This window comes from Prenolepis imparis, unplaced genomic scaffold, assembly GCF_030444845.1.
Source record: "Prenolepis imparis isolate NDT839.2.m4 unplaced genomic scaffold, iyPreImpa1.0 SCAF_2, whole genome shotgun sequence".
In the NCBI taxonomy this organism is placed as follows: domain Eukaryota; kingdom Metazoa; phylum Arthropoda; class Insecta; order Hymenoptera; family Formicidae; genus Prenolepis; species Prenolepis imparis.
Genome location: NW_028141160.1, coordinates 23,487,739 through 23,511,397, shown reverse-complemented (window position 1 = coordinate 23,511,397; position 23,659 = coordinate 23,487,739). Strand labels below are relative to the sequence as shown.

Below are 23,659 nucleotides of genomic sequence, written 5' to 3'. Positions count from 1 at the left end.
TCAACAACAGCACAAAAATTCACGCGATCGATTTAGATATCCACCTTGTATATATCTTGTATACGGAACGCGCGGCTTGATATCTACTGGTATAGATATGAAAACCGTAGCAAACTAGAGATATTATTGGCAGGTGCGAACTTTGAGTTATGATTACGGGGCGGTTGCGGGATTAAAGGTTTGTGTCGGCGGTGGATTTAGCTGAATATAAATCCACGTCACACATTGTGCGTTTAAATTGAGAGTGTCGGCGATTAATTGAACGTTAACTTATATATCTAGAGTCAAACGGGTTAATCGAGATCTTTGTGTAAAATAGGACAGCTTAATAAGTTGCCAATGACAAAATTAATCACCGTCGTTTCTCTCATGATTGTACAAGTAACGAATGACTTTTTCACGGTAACCGTCAATTTTGGAAAATTGTTATGTTTTATCTCGCTTACTCAACGATTTCAATTATACTCTAGTTAAATGGGTAATTTATATCACATGTAAAACAAGTCGTATTTCATTCTGGTTGAATATGAATTGGTGTAATTATAGAATTTGCAGGGAGAAAATTATCAGGATCTCTAAAAATATAGGGGGTTTCAAGGATTGATTTAGATTTAGAATTATAAATTATAAAGTTTGAATCTATCTATTTAAATCTTAAAGATTATGGAATCTCATATCTTTATGAGTGAAAATGATGAAATAAAGTAGATAAAATAACAAGATAATGATTATCTAATAAGAATATAAGGGGATTCAATTGGTTGAGCTCCTGTTAAAAGGATAAAAATATTTATGAAGATTCAATATATAAATTGATTAAGTGGAAACGTTAATGAATTAAATTTGATAATAAGTAATTAAAGGTAAGAAATCTAAAATGATAATTGATAATAAAAGGGCAATTAATTTATTGGGGACGAACGATGATTAATATGACAGAGTTTTATATATTTTCTCAAAAGTAAAATAGAGAGAGATGAGCCTCTCTCTTGAGACACTACAACATTATATTATATTATATTATATTTTATACATATATAACATATTGAAAAAATAATTGACATGATTGACATAAATATTTTTATAAAAAAAATGTATTCGATATTGTACGATAACAACTCACGATGTATCGGACGTCCTTTGTGTCCTCCTGACAGCTGGTACAAACGCAATTGGCGTCGTCACCCGACGCCGGTGCCTTCCTGGGCGACGAGGCCCTAGACGGTTCCGGAAGCGGAGACAGGCCGGTTTGGAGGCCGCACGGTAACGGGGAGATCGACGACGACGAGGACGGTCACGATGGCGATCACGACGACGACGAGGCGTCCGGCTCCGGAATGGGTCCGACCACGTCAGGTACTGTATCCTGCGAGCGTAAGCCATCCCGCATTTGATTTGCATCTCGATAATATCCGGCCGATATATTCCGGGCGAAGCTCCATTGCCGGATGAATTCTCTGTATACGGATTCGCGTAACGGAGCTCCGTCCTCGGGGGAATTTCCTCTATACAGCGCGGTATCGAATAGTGTATCGTTCGAACGAAATGAGATTTGCTTCTTTTTCGACCGAAAAATATAACAGAGAACGAATTAATCCAGTTGTTGATCAAAATTTTAATTTCGGAATTTTTCATGCCAATTACGGTTACGAAATGTGATGCGTTAAATGTTCACGGTACTCCTGGTAGAATTCCACATTAACGAATTCCATCAAATGAATGCCTGTGCCGCCGTACTGCATAGATCACTGCATATTATTATCCGCGAGGATATGTGTTGCATTTAAATGTTAGATAAAGCGAGTGAGATAAAACTGATGGATATAGGACAACTTCTGCAAAATTGATACGCATTATGAAATATAAACAAGTACTTTTTTCTCATTTTAGCTGCAAATTAGAAGAAGGCTCGTTTCGCTTCGTCAAGGATTATAATCATATTTGCATATCTTTGTTTCAGATCCATCGACGAAAACTCATCAGAACAGTGTGAGCAGCGGCTCCAGATCGTCGATCTTGCTATCAATTGTGCTCGCTATTGTTTGCGCATCGCTTATCGCTTAATCGGCCACATCGCTGAGACGAGAGGCAGGAAGAAGGGACAATTTTCATCGTTTTTGCCCCCTCCAAGATAGAGCCAACGCGTAGACGAGAGATACGTAGATAAGGAAAAATAGAACTATAGAATCTTATCACGATCGGCAAGATCGTTAGCGGATCGAACCGATCTGTTTCACGTGGACGACTCTTCCGACGTATGCGCCGACAGGAGGAGAGATTCAATGCCCGCCGGAATCGTATATATATTGATAATTTATCGGTGGCGCGTTGGGCGAAGCGAAGCGTACTGTTCCCACCAAGGAAGGACCTGGCGATTTTCAATGATATATCGACACGCGGGGAGCGAGGGAGACAGATTGTAATAAAGTATACGAGAGAGAGGGTATAGGAAAAAAAACCAAAACGGCAAAAGGAAATGGGAAAGAAGACGATGGGCGAGTCCGCGTCTGGGACGTCGCGCTTGTAAAACGCGATGATAAATCTTGAAACGCTTCCGAGATGAAATTTTTCGGCAAAAAATTCGCTAGTTCCTTATACATACAAAAATATATATGCATATATATAGAAATCCGATACCACGTGGAACTGAAACGTGTAATGTTCTCCTCTGTGGAATTCGAAATTTATGGTTCTAAAATTTAAATAGGATTTTTCTTCAGAGTTATATATTCAAGAAGAAACTCGCAATCTTTTTTAAATCCGGATATATATATATTTATATTGATTTTATGACTATGATGTGAAATATTTATTCTTCCTAGTTGAAGGAACAAGGTCGCACATTGGTCGTTTCAGTCCCCAGAGTATCGAGACCCAGCGATCGAGAATCGTTATCGTCGCGACTTGAACCTGAAAGGTCGAGAGAAATGCAGGTCAGTATTCTCTCTATTGTTTTTTTTTGCGGGAAGTTTTCCAAAAGAAATTTACGATTTTATTTTGCGCGATAGAATTACACGAACAAAGTACGATCGTAAGCCAAAGTTAGCGAAAAAGTATTAAAGTATTGTCGTTGCTCAAGTTGCACGAAACCACGAAAAAAGATTCTCGTTCTACCGAGAAACTACTGCGAATTGCGCGCAATAAATTCGTCAAAAGTTAAGTCAAAAAGGTATCGAGGGTGTGCAGACACATCCAAGTTTAAAAATGCCAAGCACACTTAATATTTGACCGATTTGACTTTGTTTTCTCGCGAAACTTTTATACAACAATTGCTTAATGTCTGATTGTCCGAATGCCGCGAAAAATTATTCCGCGCCAAATGGAGAATTTTTCCGGTCTACGCTAGCGTTACATAAGAATGTGTGCAGGATAGTCGCGAGCGGCCATCGATCGTCGGGTCCAGGAGGGACAAAACTTCCGATCCGAAGGTCGACGAGTCTCGCTGTCCGTTTATCTTTCGCGAGAGGGGAAAAGTATGTCGCGCGCCGCTCTGAGAAATGGCTCTTCTCGAGGAACGTTGTCTCTTCTCTGTTACATTGGGAGTATATTTCGTTAGTTGCGAGTTAATGTATGGAATTTGTCAACAAGCGCTTAGAAAAGACTGTAAATTGCGTGGAGAGAGAGAGAAGGAGAGAGCTGATAGTGCACCGATAACTCGGATAGATAACTGGTGACAAACTCTACATTCTTGCCTCTACGTAGGGCGATATTGAACGCCACAAATGCGGCGATTCAACCTGTTATATGTCATCTAACTAGACATTTCGACTCAAGGCGGATTATTCCGGCATTTGTAAGAATATTTTATTCGGGATTTACAAATCTTCCATTTCATTCTTCGTTAATTTTAAAAGTAAAAACAAATTGGGAAAATTACGCTTTGTTAAAAAAAAAAAAAAAAGCATTTAAAATGCACCCAAAATTGTTTACATCGATTAGATGTTTTCTTGAATCTTAATTTATTGCAAAACTAATATTTTTTCTTTATTTGTATATATTCTTTTTAATATATTTTTACGTTTAAAAAAAAATTTTTTTTCGAAATATCTGTGATTCGAAATCATTGAATTGTAAAGTCCAGATTCGCGATCGCACCAGATGCCGAATACCATGATGTATACATATTGTACATGGAAACGAAAGTATTTTACCTTCACTTGCTCCGCGTACGACTCGCGCGAGAAGTCGTATACGCAAATATGTCTCGTTATATTCTCAAAGCGATCGGCCGCGAATCGCGCGCCGACCAAACGGCAGTCACGTTAATAATAAACGCGGGTGTATTTTCTCCGCTCACCGCAGTTCTCCGTTTTCTGTAGCATAAAGCAGGGAAAAGTGTCTTTTTCGCCCGCTTCGCGGCGGACGTCGTCGTCGATATTATAACAGATTATTATTAAAAAAAAAATAATAATAAACGACAAAGGGGGGAGGAGGCCATATATTATCACCCAAACGTGTCGGTGAAAACGCGCACACATATATATGCCATATATAAATATAAATATATATATATACGTACGAAAGTTAACTGCCAAAATTCCAGTTATACGCGATCGAGAGCTGATTTTTACTCGAGACGGTGTGATTATTATTATTATTATTATTATTCGCTGCGCGAACCTTGAGGATTCCTGCGTGCTATCTGCGTACGATGCGTCTTCTCTGCGCCTACACACTACTCTTTTGTGATTTATCTTTCACTTTTCCTTCCTAGAAAAAAAGGGGCCTTTTTAACGCAGTAGACACAAATTTGTCAAACAAAAAAAAATGAAAAGAAACGAAACTCGAATGAAAAGAAACTCGCTCCCGTTGAAATATTTTCAAGTTTTTAGTAGATATTGCTCGTAAGTAAATTATATGTAAATTGTACATCATTTTAGATCAGTAATCAATAGTGGTCTTTCGAAAAATTGTTGATATCGTGGATCATTCGACATCTGCGTAAAAAAAAATATTTATATATATATTTTTTTTTTCATTAATTTTATATATATTTTTTTTATTTATTTCTTATTGTTAATTATTTTACGAGTTGGAGGAAACTAAATTTTCTATCAACTATATAATTATTAATTATATAATTGATCATTTTTTAGCTTATAATGAAATCTAATCAGCAATGAAATTTCTTATTTATAAATATTTATAAATATTTTTTCATAACATACAGTGTAGAATAACATTAGAGATATCGATCGCAAAACCTATCGTGACAATAGCAAACAGTATTAAATTTGATGATTTGATCGCAGTATATTTATATCATCCTGCATATTAGATGCAAGATATCTGAAAAAAGATCTATTGATACATTTAGAGCTGACACATTAGCGAGCTCAATCGATCGATCGTAATGGTTTCCTTTAATTAAATAATGATTTCCTTTTTCATCTCGTATGAAAAGATGTCATATTTAGGTATTTTCGCAAATTTCGCCAACGTGTTGACTAACTGCAAAATAAGCAACGTGCCAAATCGATTTACGCTCTCCTCTCTTCCCGCTTCAATTCTAACGCACAAATTAACCAGAAATAATTAATAAGAGCGCAAACAAGCCGTGATGAATATTGCAATCTTGATACTTCGAATCATAATATTACGTTACATTTATAAAAAGTAGAAAAAATGAATTTACATCTTTACTTTTACTTTGAAATTTTTATAGAGACTTAATTTACACTTTTAATTTAAGATTTTTTGGATAGCTTCCTCGTCGCGGATTTTTTATACGTTTCTCGTATAATTTTCACGATTAGTTCGACGATAATTCCAGATAATTGAGATTGTCGTCGATGATCCACGATCGCGATTCCGGTAAAGGCAACCGATCTTTTTCGAATATTTCGATGCTGGTTTTTTTTTAAAACTCAGAGCGTTCCATGACTTGGCGCAAGATCTTTCTTGGATCGATATCCTGATTATTCTTATATGGCGAAGATATTAACCAACCGAACTGTATCTGATTATTAAGATTAGAGGGATAGACTCGCATATTTTAACTATTTGACGGAAAGAGTCGAAAGAGCGAACTATTTCCACTGTGTTATATATATACGCGAAACCGAGAAACTTTTGACGTTCTTGCTTTACAAATTTGTATACATGACACTCGAATCTGGCGGTTTGCTTTTTAAATCAATCAGAATGCTTTCGAGACTCTGAGATATAATTGCATATTTTCTAATTATAATATAATATTGATTATAATAATATTATATAAAATGATGGTCACATTTATGATTCGTAAAAGTTACGAAAAAATAGTGATTTTATGTCACTGCTTTTTATTTTATATTATTTTATAATCAACGATTTAAATTATCTGAAGTTAACTCTGTTAATTTTATATATGTATACATATATAAATTGTTTTTTTTTACAAAGAGAAAAAAAATGATTTATTTGCGGTACAGTTAGCTAAAAGTTAATTCGATCATTTTTTTCTGCAGAGATATACGATTACGATGTCGCTCTCGAATATTCTGATTGACTCTATGTACGAAAATAAATGATAGTTAGCAACAAACAAGTCACCTTGTTTGTTTTTTTCGAGAAGGCGCGAGTCGCGACGCTTCGGCGACGCCGTATTCGTTTTGTATATTTGATTTTCGGATATCTTTGAGGATGAGTGAGTGCCTTTCTGAATATCCCTGGCCGTAGCGTCGCGTCGTCGCTCTTTGAATGAAAGATAGAGAAATAGAGTAATCCAAAAGTGGCCACCCGCGCGCGAATAAGGGTGCGGAGCCGAGCTCTTTCTCGCTATATCGTACATATGTATGTGTGAGAATATATATATATATAATATATATATTATATATATAAAATGACCTTTCTCTTCTCCTTTTGTAATTTCTTCCATCGTATATATACTCGTCTCTGATGTTTCTACGTGAGCTCTTTGAAGATATCTAGCGGTTTTGTAAACATTTACGACATTATGTTGAGATAAGACACCGCGTGGGCGAAAGAGCGGATGGTTCGCGAGTTGAAATAAGTGCGACTGAAATTAAGAGTGTGCTACAACGAGATGTGTTTGAATAATTTTACGACGGCGATCGTTACCGATTTGTCACTAATAGGGCCGATCCCTCGATAGCGCTTTAAAATATTTAACATATCTATTTCACACGATCTTATTTTAGAAATTATTTCAGTAAATATCTATTAAAAAGGTACCAGTTACATCTTCATTTTGAGATATATTCTATGACGTGAAACGCAGAAACCTTTACATTACGTGGTTCAAAGTGTTTCAGGATTCTACCTCGCAAAATATATCGCAAAACGAAGATGAAAGGTAAAGTGTTGCCTTTTGTGGATATGTACTATTACATATTTGTATGCGAAACTCTCCAAGTATTACGTTGAAGCAATATTCTTTTCTCAAAGATCTCAAAATTGAATATTAAGTCTCTTTCTAGATAAAAATAAAGGAAGAATAGATATGTAACGCGACGATATGTAATTTAAGAATCTAGGCGTTCTCTCTTCCGAAGGAAGATACGTCATCGTCGAATCGCTCGTAGCGAAGGAAATTCAAGACATTTAAATCCGTTTTAAAATTACGATCCAATTGGAATCACTTAGATCCATTGATTCGATGAACAACGGCCCGTGACGAAGCCCGATTCACTCTCTCGGACGCGCCATTGTCCGAGAGATCTTCTTCCTTTCAGAGCGCTAATAAGATCGAAATCCGGTGAGAGAACGAGCAGAGAGAGAGAGTGAGAGAGAGAGAGAGGCTCACCGGGCGTCCGGCGATGTTCGCCGCAAAGAGCCCCTAATTCAGCGTGGGCAAGGCGCGCAATTGTTCGAGTTTACCGTCGTAATTCGTCAATTTCGTAGTCGGGTCTTTGTCGGCCATATTTAGGCAGCGCATTCAGACGAATTTCTTCAAATGCTCGCGCGACTCCGCCAACGTCTTGGAGCCCTCGTCCTCGGATGCTGATATTGGTGATGCATATCGGTGATGCATATCGGTGATGCATATCGGTTTCGTGATGTATATTATATACGATCTCTCGACCCACACACAGCTACAGGTGTTAATTAATTTCGTCGTAGCGAACGATAATTCGTGTACTTTGAATCGCTCGAAGAATTCAGATGGCACGGCGCGAATTATTGTCTTATTTCGTATATATCGTTAGTATTATTATTCCAATATTGTCGAGATGATTATTTGTCGCGTAAAATTACGTGTTAAAGATCGTTCGAGTCATTAACATAATCGGGCAATTGGAATTTATAAGACTGAAAATATTGCGTGAGGGAGTAATGTCAATGATACGACTTTAATTTAATGGCTAATTTAATGACGATCCGCTCTTTCGCCGCCAAAATTCGCGAGATTGTCGCAAAGTAGAGAGAGAATAAGAAAAAGGAGAGAAATAAGCGAATGCTTTAGAGAAAAACAAGAGTTGTACGATGCAAGAAAACAGAAATGAGAATGAGGAAGAGAGAGAGAGAGAGAGAAAGAGAGAGAGAGAGAGAGAGATAAAGAGAGCGAAAAAAAGGTCGAAATGCGATCTGTAAATATATAACGAATGCCTGCTGTATTTATATAGTTATATATACGTTATAAAAATATCGACCTAAATGAAAGTAGCAGCTAATGAAGCAACTAAAGTAATTATCGATCGAAATAATCGTTAATTATAATGTTAAAGCGAGTCTAATTATATTAATTATTAATGATATGCGTAAAGGAAACATTTGCGAAGATGCGAACGCGGAAGAAAGCTCAAGTAATCGATAGGGAGCGGAAAGGTTTTTTTTTTTCTTTTCATCGATGTAGGCGTATCGCATCTCTCGTTGTTATTGCCATTTGCCTCGGTAGCGAAGCGATTTGTCCTCTTATCAGCGGTTTTCTTCGTTTATATCTTGCGAGAGTGATTGCGGGACGGAACGAGAGTCGGACGAAATATATACGAGAACAAACTTATAATCGTTCGCAATCGAAATCGCTTTGTAATTATACCTATGTAATTAGGAATGAGAGAACGCGTGTACGTGTATGTGCGTGTATATGTGTGAGAGAGAAAGAGAGCAGAGAGAGTTTGTTTTCGATTACATTGTATAACAATTATTAGTCCAGCATGATGCATATTTTATCGTAAAACGTACTAACAGGAGTATCCGTTGTTTTTTTTACGGAACTATTGCGTTGCATACTTTAGCTATTTAATGCGTCTTGCAATATTTATTGTTGCGCCTTGCGTTTACTATGTGATATAGGGCTACTTATATTATTATCTTCGTTATTGTCGCGTTCTTCTTGTTCGAAATGTCTAATTAATCGCGCATTTCCCCGACGTCGTCGCGTCGGAGCGAAATGAAGGAAATCAGCTGTTCTCGTCGCTGTTCGATCGTTCAATTTGTTGTTTAATTACGATCGTCCGACCTGATTATATATAAACTCGTCGCGCTTGATAACGTTAATTGTGCATACAGTCGCGATTGTAATCGATTGATTTTTTTTAATGTGACGATTCCATTACTCTCTATCAGTTTGTAATAAAAATAACTTCGCCTATATATTTTTGAATTCTAAATTCTGCGATAATTCGACATTTTTTTATCGATTAAAATTGAAATGAACAAACTAACGAAATTCAAGCTGTGAAAGTAATCCCCTTCTCCCGTAATTCCCCCTCCCCCCTCTCTTATTCCCTCTACCCTTAAAGAAGCAATTTCGATTCCGTTGGAACGAAATTGCTATTTGTACATTAAAAATAGTTCTGATCACACACAAGCACATCCTCGATTAAATCACTAACCTAAATTGAACGAGAGAGCGTTATAGTAAAGAGAGCGTAAGTAAAAAAAGAAGATGTGTAGCAGAGAGAGGGAGAAGAATGCGAACGATGATCGTGAGCAATCTGTACATGTATATACACATGTGTCTGCGCGTACATTCATGCGTCTGTATGCGCATTCTTATATATACATACATCTACGCACGCGCGCGTACAGGGACCTGTATGCACGCGCGCGTTATTATAAGTGTTATACGAGAGATTAAACAAATTATTATTAATTATTATCGCGGTTGATTACGATTCGCGACGATCTGTAAAAACTGTTTACGAGTGAATGGCGAATAAAATATTATACAACAACGTGAGAGCTTGTCTGTATGCTTGAAATGCATCCTGGTAAGTCGCGCGTACGCGTGCAAAAGCAGCTGTAAGAGATAATTAACATTATCAGAAATTATTATCGAGATAATTATCGTTTTGTGATTTTTAAGAGGACGGTAGATAATCATTTTATATTGACAAAATCATAACAATGTAATTATTAGTGATTAATTTATCTTTGGAGAAAGTAATCGCATAATGTCGCTTATATATAGATTATATCAAATTGTAAAGTAATTAGTAATGATTGTAATATTTTTTATGTAAAGTACCTAAGAAGAATTCCTTATTGTCTTAGAAAGATTTTATTTTATTATCGCGAAAATCAATAGAAGCGCTGTTCAATAACTCATTCGCTTTAGATCGTAATGATTTATTGCTGATGTTATACTTACAATAACTTCTGCATTTTCACGTAATTCGTACAATATAAATATCTGTGACATGACAAAATCAATAGTAAAGATAAGTCATTTTTAGGGAATCTTTTGCCATCGCAGTACGGTGTTTACAAAGTGCGACTTATTGTCGTCGTAGTATGAACTTGAACGATGAGATATACTCTATTTCTCTACCATGTTCGGCTCTGAATTTTTAAAATCAAATTTTTTCATATATACGACAAACGGAGAAATTTGTGTATGAAATTCTTAAATACTTTATATACAATGTGTTAGTTTTTTTGGCAAAGGTATAAAAGTCTTAATTATTATACTCTAGAGAACTCTTTGGAATCCGTTCAGAATTTCGAATTGTATGTCTGATTGGGTTAGAGTTTCTGCTTCTTAAAATTTGGCGAAAAAGTCCTCGTTTACGTTATTTGACTCTGTATTGAATAATTGGCTAAATCCGACATTCGAGAAACAACGTCGCCGCAAGTTCATATAAAATTGTGGTCTTCTGAACATTTTATTCGTTCATATTCGATAAACTCTCATGTTTCTTTAGATTTCGTTACCTCTTTTCCGAAAGCTCCAGTAGCTTTCTTTGGTGAACAGCGTCCTCTCTCAGCCTGACGATTGTCATTGTCAGAAATCTTGACACTATTGATTATTCTGTTCTCCATCGTCCGATAATAAGGCCGACACATCGTCAATTCTACTCTCTCAGCTGAATTAATTTTCTCCGTTCACTCTTCCGGGAACATCATCATGAATAATACATCATCCTTTAATAAGGAAACTTTATTGCGCGATAGTTGCGCACGAGTTGTCTTGCTCACATTTTCGAACATGTTTGAGGAACGTACTTAAAAGCTTGATCAAGTTCTCAATACCTTCCAAATAATTTATATCCAAATTGGAGTCGTCCGCAGGGAAGACATGCGTAAAATCGATCATGTTCACTCTGACCCAATTGCACTTGTTTTCTATATTGCTAATATCCTTAAGCGTGACGTTATTCGTGCATGGAAGCGAGAGTTGGCTCGGGTAGGAACGACACAGACGGTCTATCTTGGAATCTGGATTATAAAATTCGCTCCGATTCAATATCTGCTCGCGCACTATCGATACAGGTTCGCTGAGACTCCGTTTAGGTATTGGTCTACTTGTCTGTTCCTCTATCAAATTTCTTTTCCTCGCATTGGAAATAGACGCGGTGGTCAACGTGACTTGCTCGGATACATTTATGTCTGAAGTGGTATGACTCGTCGACGGAGATAAGGCAGACTTAGCTCTGGAATCCATCTGATTGTTGGAATCTTCGTTATCAAAATGACAACACTGTCGTAATTTTCGAGCGTCGTAGGCGACCAGGAGTGAACTGGAGTAGAAGCGATACTTGTGCTGTATGCGGAAGAACAGCATGATTTTCCCCAGGAATGACAGGAGTTCGAAGATCAACTGCCGACAGGCTGGCCTCTCAGGTGTTATGTTCAAGAAAGTTTTCAGTGCTGCGAGAGGACAAGAAGAAGACTTTTAACGCGGTTTTAAAAGATATAAAACTTAACAAAGTCTTATCACTAAATCATAAAACATGTCGCAAAGATTTTTCATTTTGTTAATGCGCCCAAGCTAACGTCTAATTTGTTATTAATTCTGGAACGTTGACATGGAATTATTATCATTTGATAATAATATAATTTAACATACAATAACAGGAATTATACAATGTATGAAAAAACAGAATGCGCGCAATTGTGTCAAATTTTTAAGAAGATACAACGGAATAATAAGTATAACGGAATTGCTAATAGTTCCTATCAAGGTTCCAGAGTTAAAATTCGTTTCATTGGTACTTTCAAATTGAAAAGTACACAAATTTTGATTTCCGATCGATCACCAGTGAGTTAAGGGACTTAGCTTTAGCCATACTCGAATCGGAGGCGGACAACGTGCTATCTCGGTTATTTAAGAGAAAACTCACTACTCCCTACGTCCTGAAATAGACTTTTAGTATTCGTAAATCTTGGATTCATTTGCATCGGGTGACAGTTATTCTTTTTTTTTTCTTATCGACTTTGTATGTCTCCTAAAACTCTAAAGCAGATACCTTCTACGACGCCCTTGGCATCAAGTTTCTTGCCATAATCTCTGTCAAATTTTTTTAATCGTCCAGTGGAGAGACAATATACTTGAAAACCGGTTATACAAAAACCATAAGCACGCTTCGATTCGGCATACTTGAGTTCTTCCGTTGCCCTCTTCTCTGGCGTGGCTAAAGGATCCCACGTGCGACGGCCAATCTTGATATCCATCACACATGGCTCTGCCATGCCCTCCGTGATATCCCTAAGCTTGAGAAACTTCGTACCTGTCATCAAACAAACTAATTAGTAACACAATCGAATGCCTTAGATATCAAGATAAAAAAATATGAGTAATCAATTAATATTATATTTAAAACAGTAAATTTTAATTGATTCTTCTATTGTAATTAAAGTTGGTGCGTATTGTATATGCGCGTATATAAGTTTTATGATATTTACATTACATAAATTATATAAAAAAAACTTTGAGAGAGAAAGAGCTAAAGTTATTTCATTTTAATCAACAGCTTAATTAACAATGATATCGCATTGTGTTTCGAGTGTAAAAAAGTCCTTACGTTTGTTAAAGACTCGTAGTTCCGTCGTGCCAAAATAACATGGAACGAATTTTTTTAGTTGCACTATCGTGGAATCGTGGGAATTCTTCAGGTTCTCGTAGAATGCAATTTCTCTTTCCCCGAGGATCGCTTTGGTCGCCGGTTTTAGTACATATCCAGTCCGTCTGCATACCAACATGCCTGTAAAAGCATCCATAATCCTTTGTAAATTTATCTAACAAACATACACAGGTACATATACTATCGATAAATGTATTTGCAATTACAATTCAGCTGATATAAAATATTAATGTATCTTTCTCTTGATATCTAGATTTTTTTCAAGTGGGTTAAAAGTAATATATAGGAGAATAGATCGACTTTAATATTACATTTTTCAACGTAGCGTGTAGAAAAATACACGCGAGATAAGAAATTAGAATCGAACAATCGCTAGCGTAGTATCTAATCAAGAGTAAATAAAACAGTTGACGCCAATGTTCTGAAAAATCTCTGAATTTTCATTAAATTTTCAAACATTATTTTACATAACATGCATATTTATTTCCTATTATTTTACGTATATTTCTATAAAAGAGGGAAATATATTTTTATTTATTATATTTCAAATTCTAAATGGAAATTTTAAATTTAAATTTTAACATATTGAAAAAAAAATTTTATTTAGAAATTTATATTCTTAAAAACACACTTTTAACGACCTGTATTAATTTTAGAAACTATCATAAATTTTAAACTTTGCACGTCAATATAATAATATATCAGTTTTCTTTCTCCTTCCTTCAAAAGAATATATTATATTGATTTATTATATAATTTTAAATAAAAATTTCATTCGATTACTTGCTTACCAATAGTGTACCTATCACCATCAAAGGGATGACCGGCCATCTGACATTTCAGAGGGTTCAGTCCGTCGGAAAACGTACAGCAGCCGGGTGATCCGGAGGTCGTTCTGTCCCATTCCACGTGTGGCAGTTTATCGAGATGATCCTCATCTGATTCTACGGTCGTCATAATTAATAGCTGATGTGCGGCAACAATTACCTCTGCAATTAAACAGTCGCGCGTTTCTCGTAGATCACGTCGGGGCACTTTCGTTAAACGCGCCTATTCCGACAACAAAATAAATATGCGAAAATAATCTATGACATTCCTAAGTCTGTCAACACGTTATTTTAATATTTATATTTTTTCCCGTGACCTATTGTTTGGCGATGTAGAGAGAGAAAGAGAGAGAAAGAGAGAGAAAAAGAGAAAGAAACGCAAAGAGGTCGATGTAAGTCTTTTATCGCGTGTATGTTACATGGAAAATATGTATATTACATTTATGTGGAAGTTTTAACGCGGTTTCAATTATTATAGATTTTATCAGCGTATCCGAATATATACACTTTCGCGCGAAATTTTCACCGCGTCGCAATTCGGAGCGGCTGCTCTCTTTAATCCTTCGTTTAATCTCTTCTGCGAATTTATTCTTTTTCTTCTATCTTTCTGTTATCTCTTTATCTATTATCCGGCTTCTTATCCTAGTAAACTTTGCGCAACCACGGCAATTATCGCGAAGATATAACGATATCGGTGAATCAAACAACAATGAAGGAAATTCGCACAATGAATCTCATTGTCGGATATCGTGCTTTGTGTCGTAGATCCCATCGCGAATGCGCTTTGCCTTTCATCGTTTTTCAAAATTCTATTTTATATATATAAAATAAAATATGTTTAATATATATATTATAAATATATTTTTTATTTCGCGTTTGAAGACGACGCCGGTTTAATTTTCGCGCTTTTTGCCGGCGAGACTCCATAATAAAGTTTACGTTTTTCCGATGAAAAGCAATTCTCGACGAGTCGAATTGTTGATATATGAAATGCGATAGATTGCGAGTGATGATAATTCGCTGGGTAATCCGAGATTAATATCGCGAGATAAGCCTCGGCTTATCGCGAATATTACGAGAGAAGCTCGTCGGATGTCTTCAAGTTTTTCAGAAGAATCGCGCGAACCTCGGAGTCTTGGCTGCTTTATAAAAGAAAAAAGAAATTGCTCCTAACCTCACTGTGCTCCTTTCTCTGTCGCTCTCTATCCCTCTTTCGTTCTCTCTCTCTCTCTCTCTCTCTCTCTCTCTCTCTCTCTCTCTCTCTCACTCTCTCACTCTCGTTCTGTCACTCTACTCGTTCGCGTGTTCGTTCCGCATGAAAATAACAAAAGATCGATATGTTAACCGTACACATATATTTTCTTTCTTTCTTTCTCTGTCTCTCTCTCTCTTTCTCTCTTTAACTTAGACTCGGTTATTACCCCGATCTTACGCGCGCGTTATTATAACCTATACAACGATGGCGATGATGACGCGAAAATGCACGGCGATCACACATAGACAATAGGGCGTATCTTCTCTCCGATAAGGAAAAATACCGTTCACGCTAGATCGACTACGTTTGCCAAAGTTTCCGTTGCGTTTGCGTCCGTCCGCCCTCGTCGCGATACCATTCCGTTATATGTGCTTTCACCGCCGTCAGAGCGCTCTGCTACGTACACAGCGTAGACCATAAACGTAACACTACAGATAGATATGCTATGCCGAGTAGCAAAACGTCATCTGTTTCGCTAGAAGCTCGACATGGCGAATGGAGGAATCACCAATCAGAAAGCGCGACTCTGTTGTGTTCCGAAAGAAATTTTTGTTTCTGCCGTCCGATTGGTCAACCGAGCAGGCCTTGAAAGAAAAAAGAACAAAGAAATTCAGTACAAAAAGTGCAACTCAAAAGAGCTCTGTTATGAAAAGTTCGAATGTAAAAATACATGTCATACTTGGACTACAGCTGTCATTATTAAATACAGTATTCAAATTTCTGTTAAATTATAAACGTTCGTACAAGATTATTTAGACGAGTTATTTCATGTGATTGAATAATATTTATCGTATGTTGTGCATTTCTCGACGGAATAAACAAATTGCATATTTATTACTTCGAATTATTTTCATAGTTTGAATATTAGAGGTATGTCAAATCTTAAATTTAAAATTTATGGATTTTTTTCACCGTTACAAATTGTTATATTTTATTAATATTTTCATCAATTATATTTCATCAAAATTTCATTATGTCAACGCATCATTATGCATTTAAAATTCTTTCAAGCAACTTAGTAAGTGTTGATAGAAATATATTATAGATTTTGAGGTACATTTATTTTATTCTAAAAATAAAAAAATAAAGCCAATTCTTAAACTGTCCATTTCATACATCTCGTATCTAGGTGAGTACCTAGACACTTTATGCAACAATATTTAGCACCGCAAGGTATGCACGTATAATTACTGGGAAAACCACATACTGCGCAAAAATGCCTCTCGGGAAATCGAGATGGTGGTGCCTGAGCACAGGTATAATTCGGTGGATTAGGATTTATATTGAGATCTTCCTCGACAAGCTGAGCAAAAGTTTTGCGAAAGCGTTGCTTGTAATATTCCGCAGAGCGTGTTTTCTTTTTTCTGCTGCCACCTCTATTGTCTAATGTTTCTTGAAATTTTGGTACTTTCTTGCTCATCACTGAAATAAGAAAATCAATTATAACATTATTCAGAAGATATTTGAGATAGGTGTATTTTTTATGGCATACCTAAATCAGCATGTGGGTCATCGTGAAAATTATCTTGCTCCAGTGCTTCCAAAGCCTTCTTTTGCCTACGTTTACGCGCAGCATCGTCGAGGACTCTCTTTTGAAACGCATCCTTTATTCTACCAGATTCTCGAGCCATTCTTTTAGTTTACAGCATTACAAATTTTACAAAGCAAATTATATCTTTGTTTATATTTATTTTTCCGCCAATGGGAATGATATCTGATCCATTAGATCATCCACTTTTGCTTGCAGAGTCTCTAATATATCGGCAGATATAAATAGATGTCTTTCGTCCAGATCTTGAATTATAAACTTTCTTCCCAGTGCAGATGTTTCGTCCAAATGTAGAAGAAACTGTTTCATAGCCGCATCACTAAATATCACACAATTTTGTTTAATCATTTAATGATCTTTGCAATATTTTAAATATACAGATAGAAAATGTCGAGGAGAAAAGGAGTTTCTCTCGATGAGAAGCGTTTAAGAATGATACAAATATTTCACGAAAAAAAGGAATTCTTTACGTTAAAGGAACTTGAAAAAATTGCATCAAAGGAAAAGAATATTGTGGTGCAATCTGTTCAAGATGTACTACAAGCATTAGTGGACGATGGTTTAGTACAATCCAACAAAATTGGAACTACCATATATTTTTGGAAATTTCCAGGGTAATATTCAGTGACAATTATATATCGCTAAACCACAGGAAAGAAAATACTTGAGAAATAATACTTTACAGAGAATCTATTGCTGCAACAGAATGTAAAATAGCCGAAACGAGCAAAAAGATAGTAGAAGCAGAATTTAAACTTCAAAAGCTAAAAGAAGAGATACAGAAAGAGAAGGTAACATAAAAATCAAAATTATATATTTAATTTATTAAACTCGTCTAATATTTTTCTCAATCATTTATTATATATCTATACAGGAAATTAAAAAGGATACTGAGGAGAAGAGAAATTTATTAGAAGAAGTGGAACAATTAAGGAAAAAGGAACAAGAAATTAAGAATCAAATTGCTAAATTCAGCGTTGTTAATCCAGAAGCAATTACAGAGATAAAAGAGAAAGCACAGGTATGGTCAAGCATTAAAATAAATTTAATAAATTGAAATAAATCTAACAGAATAGTATAATATAGGAATAATTTTTTTTTATAAATGTAATTTACATAAATGTGCAAAAAAGTAAAATAATACTTACAGATTTCAATAAAATTATGTATTACATCAAATATATTTTATTAATAAAATTCATAATTTCTTATTTTTAAATATAAATTAAAATTTTAAGGCTTAAAGCCTAGTCTACAATGGCAGTAAGCAGTATAGAGTAAGCAGTAAGCAGTAAGCAGTATGAAATGGGAATTGCCCATTTCGTTACTCCCGGTCTTTACATCCACTAAAAACAGTATACTCTCTATTCCTACAGCCTTGTTATTGCCATTGTATACTGTTTTTAGTGGATGTAAAGACGGGAGTAACGAAATGGGCAATTCCCATTTCATACTGCTTACTGCTTACTGCTTACTCTATACTGCTTACTGCCATTGTAGACTAGGCTTAAGAGCCTTCTTACTTTTAATAATTTTTTTCTCTCTTTAGTATCGAGAGTCAATTTCTATTAACATTCTTGTATTCTACTTACAAGTAAAGGTACCCAACTGTCACTCACGGATTTTAATGAAACTTTGCACTTGTAAAACTATGCAAAATAATAGACACGTATTTTTTTTTATGTGCGGAGAAGCGATTTTAAGGACAGAAACAACCCCTTGTATATATGGGATGGTTTTCACGTTATAAATACATTCTTGATTCATTTTTTTTTTTTGAAAACTGAGGTATTATGGGGTTTGCGGGGTCGCAGAATTCGAATCTGTCATTATAATTTAAAAATACAAAATGGCTGATTAAATATAACGCCCATACTTTGTGAGTACTTTGTGGCAAAAATCATATTTTTTCTTATTTGTAGTATTATTGGTCAATAATTTTTAAAGGTACATGAAGTGTCTTGTTAAACAAGTTATTTGGAATTAATTTTTATTAAATTTAACAGTGCATACAATAATAGTTTCTTCAATAACAATTAGTATATTGAATTTAATTCATTAATTGTTTCTTTTGTTTTATCTCTACTACTTGTGGTATAGTCTGCCCTTAAAATCGCTTCTCCGCACATAAAAAAAAATACGTGTCTATTATTTTGCATAGTTTTACAAGTGTGCAAAGTTTCATTAAAATCTGTGAGTGACAGTTGGGTACCTTTCCTTGTTAGTAAGATATATAATATGTAATATTAAATTTTATTGAAATTTAAGAGAAAATTATTATTTTGCACATTTTAGAGGTACAAAGATCTAGCCAATATATGGACGGACAACATTTTTGCGATACAGAGCTGGTGCAAGACTAAATTTAGCATTTCGGAACAGGATCTCAATAAACAATTTAATATTCCTGAAGACTTGGATTACATCGAATAAATCATAGTTCTGTAAGTTTGTAATTTATTATTAACAAATCGTTTTTTTATGTAAATAAACTTACCATTCCACTAAAATGCCTTTCGTGACATTTACCATGTCTCATGATTGACTTCTCTTTAAAAAATAAAGGGTCTCTCGGGTTTTATTGATTTCTTAATATTTTCCTTTATTTTTAGCACAGTATATTTTCCTCGCGCATTGTAGAAACGCGAATGATTTCTTGGATCTTTGTCGGCTAACCTAAGTAACCTGACCTAAGAATAAAAAAAATTTGTTAGTAAGGAAACACGATATGAAATGATATATACAATTTTCAGAGCCATCTATTTCAACTTCCCTCGAACTAGCGATGAAATGAGAAACTCGTGGCGAACCAATCACAAGCTGCCTTATATTTTAATTAGAGGATCTTTAGAAGAAAGAGAAAAAGTATATATATATTTCTAATAATTAATTTACAATATATGTAGAACTAAAAATATGTGATATCGGAATAAATAGGATAAATACAAAATACACAAGCCAATTTTTCGTGGCCATCTAGCGGTGACCGTTTCGTAATGCGTGCGTCGATGTTGCGTCAGCTAGTCTGCCATTGGAATTGTCTCGAATTCGGTTCACACTTGCGAACCAGACAGTGGCTCTACATCGATCGCGGCCAGTATTCACGGTCGGACGACGGTCAAACAAACTTCAATTTTCCCGTGTGACAAGAGCGCTCGGTGAGTAGAACAGGGACGCATTCACGCAGTGCGTATTTCAAGATAGACGATAGACGAGCGTCTTTTCTCTCTCAAATTAATCTCAACTTAATCTCTCGATGGCACGTACCACGTGTTCGCTCGCTCCCGCGTCAGCGAAATATGATCCGAGTCGATCTGTGAGACCGGAAATCGAGTCACTGTGATCGGAAGTGACACGATTTCGAAAACGCGATTTCGCGAGAGGTAGAAGGAAAATTCGGAGAACCTTTGCGCGGGTGTCTCTTCTCTCTCGTCGCTCTCATTCCCGACATTCTTGTGCAAGCGCGTGAGACGAGAGCGATTTACGTAACGCGCCTAACCCTGGCCATGAGCCAGTGTTAGAATCATTAGAATATTCCAACCAGTTGTTCTTTTACCATCGTACGAAATATAACTCTTTTGCTCAAGGTCGTCGCGGGGAAGGTCGAAAATGCAGCCATTGATGATTGATCGGTCCAAGTTTGAAGTTATTCTACTTCAAAAGATGTCAATCTATCAATTGTCTATTAATATCTTTAATGTCAAATGGTGTTAATTGGGATCATAGTTTGCTATCTATATAGATATGATTTGGAACAAGAATCGGATATGAATTAATCGATGCTGATAAAATTGACTCAAAGTTCAATCTTCTTCACACATGTATATATATATACATATATATATATATATATATAATTTTTCTTTTTTGAGCGCGTTTTTCTTTACATTATCTTTTTTATTCGTTCGGATCTTGAATGAACTTGGACACGAATGTTACGTTTGATATCACGTGTTGCAAGCACGTTGTTTCTTCGATTTAAAGCAGTTTGTTCAATGTAATCTCGATAATAATTGCGTACCGCGTGATTGCATATCAAACATTCCGCGACTGTGACGTGTCTTCAAAATTCCCTGGATGTGTCATACGTTGTGACGTATTATATGACGAAAGAATGGCATTTCTTACTCTTACATAATAAAAGAACACAAACTAAAACATACATGTAATAATAAATTATTATAAATAAATTTTAAGATATAGAGAAAGAGAAATAAATATTATATAATATTTTTATATATTTAGTATTTTAAAAATTATATAATAGTTTGTCATTATATAATATTATATGTATTATATTCATCCTACAAACTATTACAAAATAATTCAAAACTTAAAAATATTTTTTAGAATATAAATAGATTTATGAGAGATTAAAGGATTTAAGAGACTTATACATCTATATTTGAATTAGAAATATGTTTAAAAGTATATTTTCGTTCTATATTGACCAATGCCCGTGTGTTTCGTACGTGCTGGCAAGGCAAAGCACATCAAATTATAATTAAAAAAAATATTCTCTTGCTGGCGCCAATTTTTCGAAATCGCTCTTGCGAAACGACACGTCGTCATATCTATAATCGTCATCGATGTCTTCTCGTTCTCTGAGAATTTAATTTTTAATTCAAATTTTAAGCTTTATTTAATAAAATTATATATATTTGTCATATATATTTATTAATATTATTCTTATTCTTAATATTATTACTTATTACATATACATTCATTAAACAAATGAATTTTTAATAAAATATATATAGAGAGAGAGAGCAGTAGATAAAGATTAAAATTTCTCTATTTTGTTAATATCACAATTTTCAAATAATGAACATTTTTTTTTCAGATTAGAAAATTAAGCAAATATGGGTGTTCCGGCAGGTGATCCAGAGAAAGGAAAGAAGGTAATGAGAACACATGTTAAACATTCGTATTAAATTACATTCTGCGAGCATGACGTAATGTGTTAGCAATAATGTAATGAATGTAATGAATGAATGATAATTCTGTAAATGATAATATAATGTGATAATGAAATATATATATATATATGTATGTAATTATATATAAATGATAACTTACTGATGCAAAATTGTGTATTTTGTTTTTCTAGCTTTTCATCCAAAGATGCGCACAATGCCATACTGTCGAAGCAGGTGGCAAGCACAAAGTTGGTCCTAATTTACATGGACTACTAGGTAGGAAAACTGGTCAAGCTCCGGGTTACCTATATACTGATGCCAACAAAGCAAAAGGTACATGTTTAGTAACTTATCAAAACGATAATTAGGGGTGCGGTCGAGAAGGCACTAGGAATGCTACGAAGCGATTCGAGTACGGTCGATTTAGCATTTAGAAATACTCCAGCAGTATCAATGACGTCATTGAAACGTCACAGATATCCCCCTCCATTTTGCTTCCAATGCTGCAGCCGGAGAGGTAGTACGGCTGAAGCGTTATTTGAATCTTCGCAAAGCGCGGGAAATTGTGTGCTAGAGCACTAATTGCGTACTAGTGGACTAATTGTAAAACGTAGTGTGAATTAACGTGATAATAGATACTAATACAAAATTGACAAACGCTTAAACGTTTGGAAACGCTTCAGATCGGTCGATATGGCAACGTTGATAGCGTTAGTAACGTTAATCGACCGTTTCATGGAAGCGTTGAAAACGAAAACGTTCAAAGCATTCGAGAGTGGCAACTCGACCGCGCCCTAAGACAATAAATAGCATTCAATTTCGCTACTTTGTTACCTCTATAATTCTAATTACCATCTTATACTTAAAAATATAAAATAAAAATATGTTTATTTGTGCAGTCAAATCTAATTCGTGCGTAAAATTATTTTTCAGGTATCACTTGGAATAAGGATACGTTATTCGAGTACCTGGAAAATCCAAAGAAGTACATTCCCGGCACGAAAATGGTGTTTGCCGGATTGAAAAAGCCGCAGGACCGGGGCGATCTCATTGCTTATCTTGAACAAGCGACGAAATAGGTGCCCTACCCCTCCCCCTTTTCCGCGTGCATGCCATCGATCGTGAAAATCGCGACGAACGCGAGCGAGCGCGCGCGAAATGCTACGCACGGCACGTGGCGCAATATTAGTACGATTATCATCTCATCACAATCCGTCATCTCACTCGTGTTCATCTCATTGACTCTCCTCTCGATGGTATTCAAAGCGTTCGCAATACCTGATCGAATAGTAATGAATTGTTATTGTATTGTTGATATAAGTAGGTACTTACGATACAAGTATGTAAATTAATATGACAGGTTCAGCTTCAATACTGACCCTGCTTCTTCTCTTTTTCTTCACTGAAGAGATTATCAGGAACGCTAATTCTCGCGCCATGCGACTGGTTGAACCACTCCTGCGCATCCCGGGGATTTTGTCCCTGTGTCCCTGACTATTTATTCTCACCAACTGATTGTATCATTCAGCGAGTGCAGATCTGTAAATCAAAGGCAGAATACAAACTAGGCAATTGAAAATTTATTATTGTGTTCTCTTTGTCCGCCAGATTATTTTAAATGATTAGGTTAGAGCAAATATGGTACTCGAGGGTTTAGGAGACACCTAGTCATCACTGATACGTTATGATTTTCAAACGTCGATTAGATTAGACAAATACCGCTACGTTGAAAGTTGAGAATTTTATCGTGCATTACCACTTTCCTCTTATCCTTTTCTTATTATTAGTCTTTCCTTTATATTTAAGGAACTTTAAAATTGATAAAAGCTGGACAGGAAGGATGCGGTTAACATCGACGG

The 23,659-nt window shown here is 35.5% G+C and overlaps 6 protein-coding genes across 11 annotated transcripts in view; 3 read left to right on the top strand and 3 right to left on the bottom strand.

Moving 5' to 3' along the window:
• Dally (division abnormally delayed protein) overlaps nt 1-10,126 on the top strand; it is a 48,595-nt gene extending 38,469 nt beyond the window's left edge. The window contains exons 7-8 of the mRNA XM_083032402.1: nt 1,158-1,356; nt 1,961-10,126. Coding sequence (XP_082888528.1) covers nt 1,158-1,356; nt 1,961-2,064 — 303 coding nt within the window. The 3' untranslated portion in view covers nt 2,065-10,126. The remainder of the gene's footprint in view (nt 1-1,157; nt 1,357-1,960) is intronic.
• A 368-nt stretch (nt 10,127-10,494) lies between these two features.
• Nucleotides 10,495-15,747, bottom strand: Ipk2 (Inositol phosphate kinase 2). 4 transcript variants are annotated; one of them, XM_083032407.1, is made up of 5 exons: nt 15,616-15,747; nt 14,042-14,239; nt 13,191-13,370; nt 12,636-12,896; nt 10,495-12,036 (listed from the first exon to the last, which is right to left on the bottom strand). In XM_083032407.1, exons 2-5 carry the CDS (start codon nt 14,205-14,207, stop codon nt 11,327-11,329), a joined length of 1,317 nt encoding a protein of 438 aa, XP_082888533.1. In that variant the 5' UTR covers nt 14,208-14,239; nt 15,616-15,747; the 3' UTR covers nt 10,495-11,326. The 4 variants fall into 4 exon arrangements, with proteins under 4 accessions (XP_082888533.1, XP_082888529.1, XP_082888531.1 ...); XM_083032403.1 differs by having other exon boundaries at nt 15,499-15,636; XM_083032405.1 differs by lacking the exon at nt 15,616-15,747 and adding an exon at nt 15,428-15,561.
• Nucleotides 15,748-15,775: 28 nt separating this feature from the next.
• Nucleotides 15,776-16,963, bottom strand: LOC145933032 (zinc finger HIT domain-containing protein 1). Of its 2 annotated transcripts, XM_083032410.1 has the most exons (3): nt 16,825-16,963; nt 16,540-16,754; nt 15,776-15,916 (listed from the first exon to the last, which is right to left on the bottom strand). In XM_083032410.1, exons 1-3 carry the CDS (start codon nt 16,961-16,963, stop codon nt 15,776-15,778), a joined length of 495 nt encoding a protein of 164 aa, XP_082888536.1. The 2 variants fall into 2 exon arrangements, with proteins under 2 accessions (XP_082888536.1, XP_082888537.1); XM_083032411.1 differs by lacking the exon at nt 15,776-15,916 and having other exon boundaries at nt 16,352-16,754.
• LOC145933031 (meiotic nuclear division protein 1 homolog) lies at nt 16,025-19,759 on the top strand. Of its 2 annotated transcripts, XM_083032408.1 has the most exons (6): nt 16,025-16,202; nt 17,262-17,495; nt 17,567-17,672; nt 17,756-17,902; nt 19,177-19,325; nt 19,635-19,759. In XM_083032408.1, the coding sequence occupies exons 2-5, from the start codon at nt 17,269-17,271 to the stop codon at nt 19,312-19,314; spliced, it is 618 nt and encodes a 205-aa protein (XP_082888534.1). In that variant the 5' UTR covers nt 16,025-16,202; nt 17,262-17,268; the 3' UTR covers nt 19,315-19,325; nt 19,635-19,759. The 2 variants fall into 2 exon arrangements, with proteins under 2 accessions (XP_082888534.1, XP_082888535.1); XM_083032409.1 differs by lacking the exons at nt 16,025-16,202; nt 19,635-19,759 and adding an exon at nt 19,494-19,511 and having other exon boundaries at nt 17,195-17,495.
• Nucleotides 17,020-19,587, bottom strand: Tfb5 (transcription factor B5). The gene is made up of 2 exons (XM_083032414.1): nt 19,379-19,587; nt 17,020-17,200 (listed from the first exon to the last, which is right to left on the bottom strand). The coding sequence occupies exons 1-2, from the start codon at nt 19,411-19,413 to the stop codon at nt 17,020-17,022; spliced, it is 216 nt and encodes a 71-aa protein (XP_082888540.1). The 5' UTR covers nt 19,414-19,587.
• Nucleotides 19,760-19,892: 133 nt separating the features above from the next.
• On the top strand, nt 19,893-23,383 carry Cytc (mitochondrial cytochrome C). Its single transcript, XM_083032412.1, has 4 exons — nt 19,893-20,039; nt 21,725-21,782; nt 21,992-22,133; nt 22,734-23,383. Exons 2-4 carry the CDS (start codon nt 21,744-21,746, stop codon nt 22,877-22,879), a joined length of 327 nt encoding a protein of 108 aa, XP_082888538.1. The 5' UTR covers nt 19,893-20,039; nt 21,725-21,743; the 3' UTR covers nt 22,880-23,383.
• Nucleotides 23,384-23,659: the final 276 nt, after the last annotated feature.

Excerpts from the sequence above, each read along its gene's own strand:
- Ipk2 (XM_083032407.1), bottom strand. The coding sequence starts at position 14,207 with ATGACGACCGTAGAATCAGATGAGGATCATCTCGATAAACTGCCACAC. Across the intron at positions 13,371-14,041 it reads TGGTGATAGGTACACTATTG|GCATGTTGGTATGCAGACGG; the intron begins GTAAGCAAGTAA and ends ATGCTTTTACAG. Across the intron at positions 12,897-13,190 it reads ACTACGAGTCTTTAACAAAC|GTACGAAGTTTCTCAAGCTT; the intron begins GTAAGGACTTTT and ends GTTTGATGACAG.
- LOC145933032 (XM_083032410.1), bottom strand. The coding sequence starts at position 16,963 with ATGGCTCGAGAATCTGGTAGAATAAAGGATGCGTTTCAAAAGAGAGTC. Across the intron at positions 16,755-16,824 it reads TGACCCACATGCTGATTTAG|TGATGAGCAAGAAAGTACCA; the intron begins GTATGCCATAAA and ends TTCTTATTTCAG. Across the intron at positions 15,917-16,539 it reads CCGAGAGGCATTTTTGCGCA|GCCTGCTCGGTTGACCAATC; the intron begins GTATGTGGTTTT and ends TTTTCTTTCAAG.
- LOC145933031 (XM_083032408.1), top strand. The coding sequence starts at position 17,269 with ATGTCGAGGAGAAAAGGAGTTTCTCTCGATGAGAAGCGTTTAAGAATG. Across the intron at positions 17,496-17,566 it reads TATTTTTGGAAATTTCCAGG|AGAATCTATTGCTGCAACAG; the intron begins GTAATATTCAGT and ends AATACTTTACAG. Across the intron at positions 17,903-19,176 it reads AGATAAAAGAGAAAGCACAG|AGGTACAAAGATCTAGCCAA; the intron begins GTATGGTCAAGC and ends TGCACATTTTAG.
- Tfb5 (XM_083032414.1), bottom strand. The coding sequence starts at position 19,413 with ATGGTAAATGTCACGAAAGGCATTTTAGTGGAATG. Across the intron at positions 17,201-19,378 it reads AAAGGCATTTTAGTGGAATG|TGATGCGGCTATGAAACAGT; the intron begins GTAAGTTTATTT and ends TGTGATATTTAG.
- Cytc (XM_083032412.1), top strand. The coding sequence starts at position 21,744 with ATGGGTGTTCCGGCAGGTGATCCAGAGAAAGGAAAGAAG. Across the intron at positions 21,783-21,991 it reads ATCCAGAGAAAGGAAAGAAG|CTTTTCATCCAAAGATGCGC; the intron begins GTAATGAGAACA and ends TTGTTTTTCTAG. Across the intron at positions 22,134-22,733 it reads TGATGCCAACAAAGCAAAAG|GTATCACTTGGAATAAGGAT; the intron begins GTACATGTTTAG and ends ATTATTTTTCAG.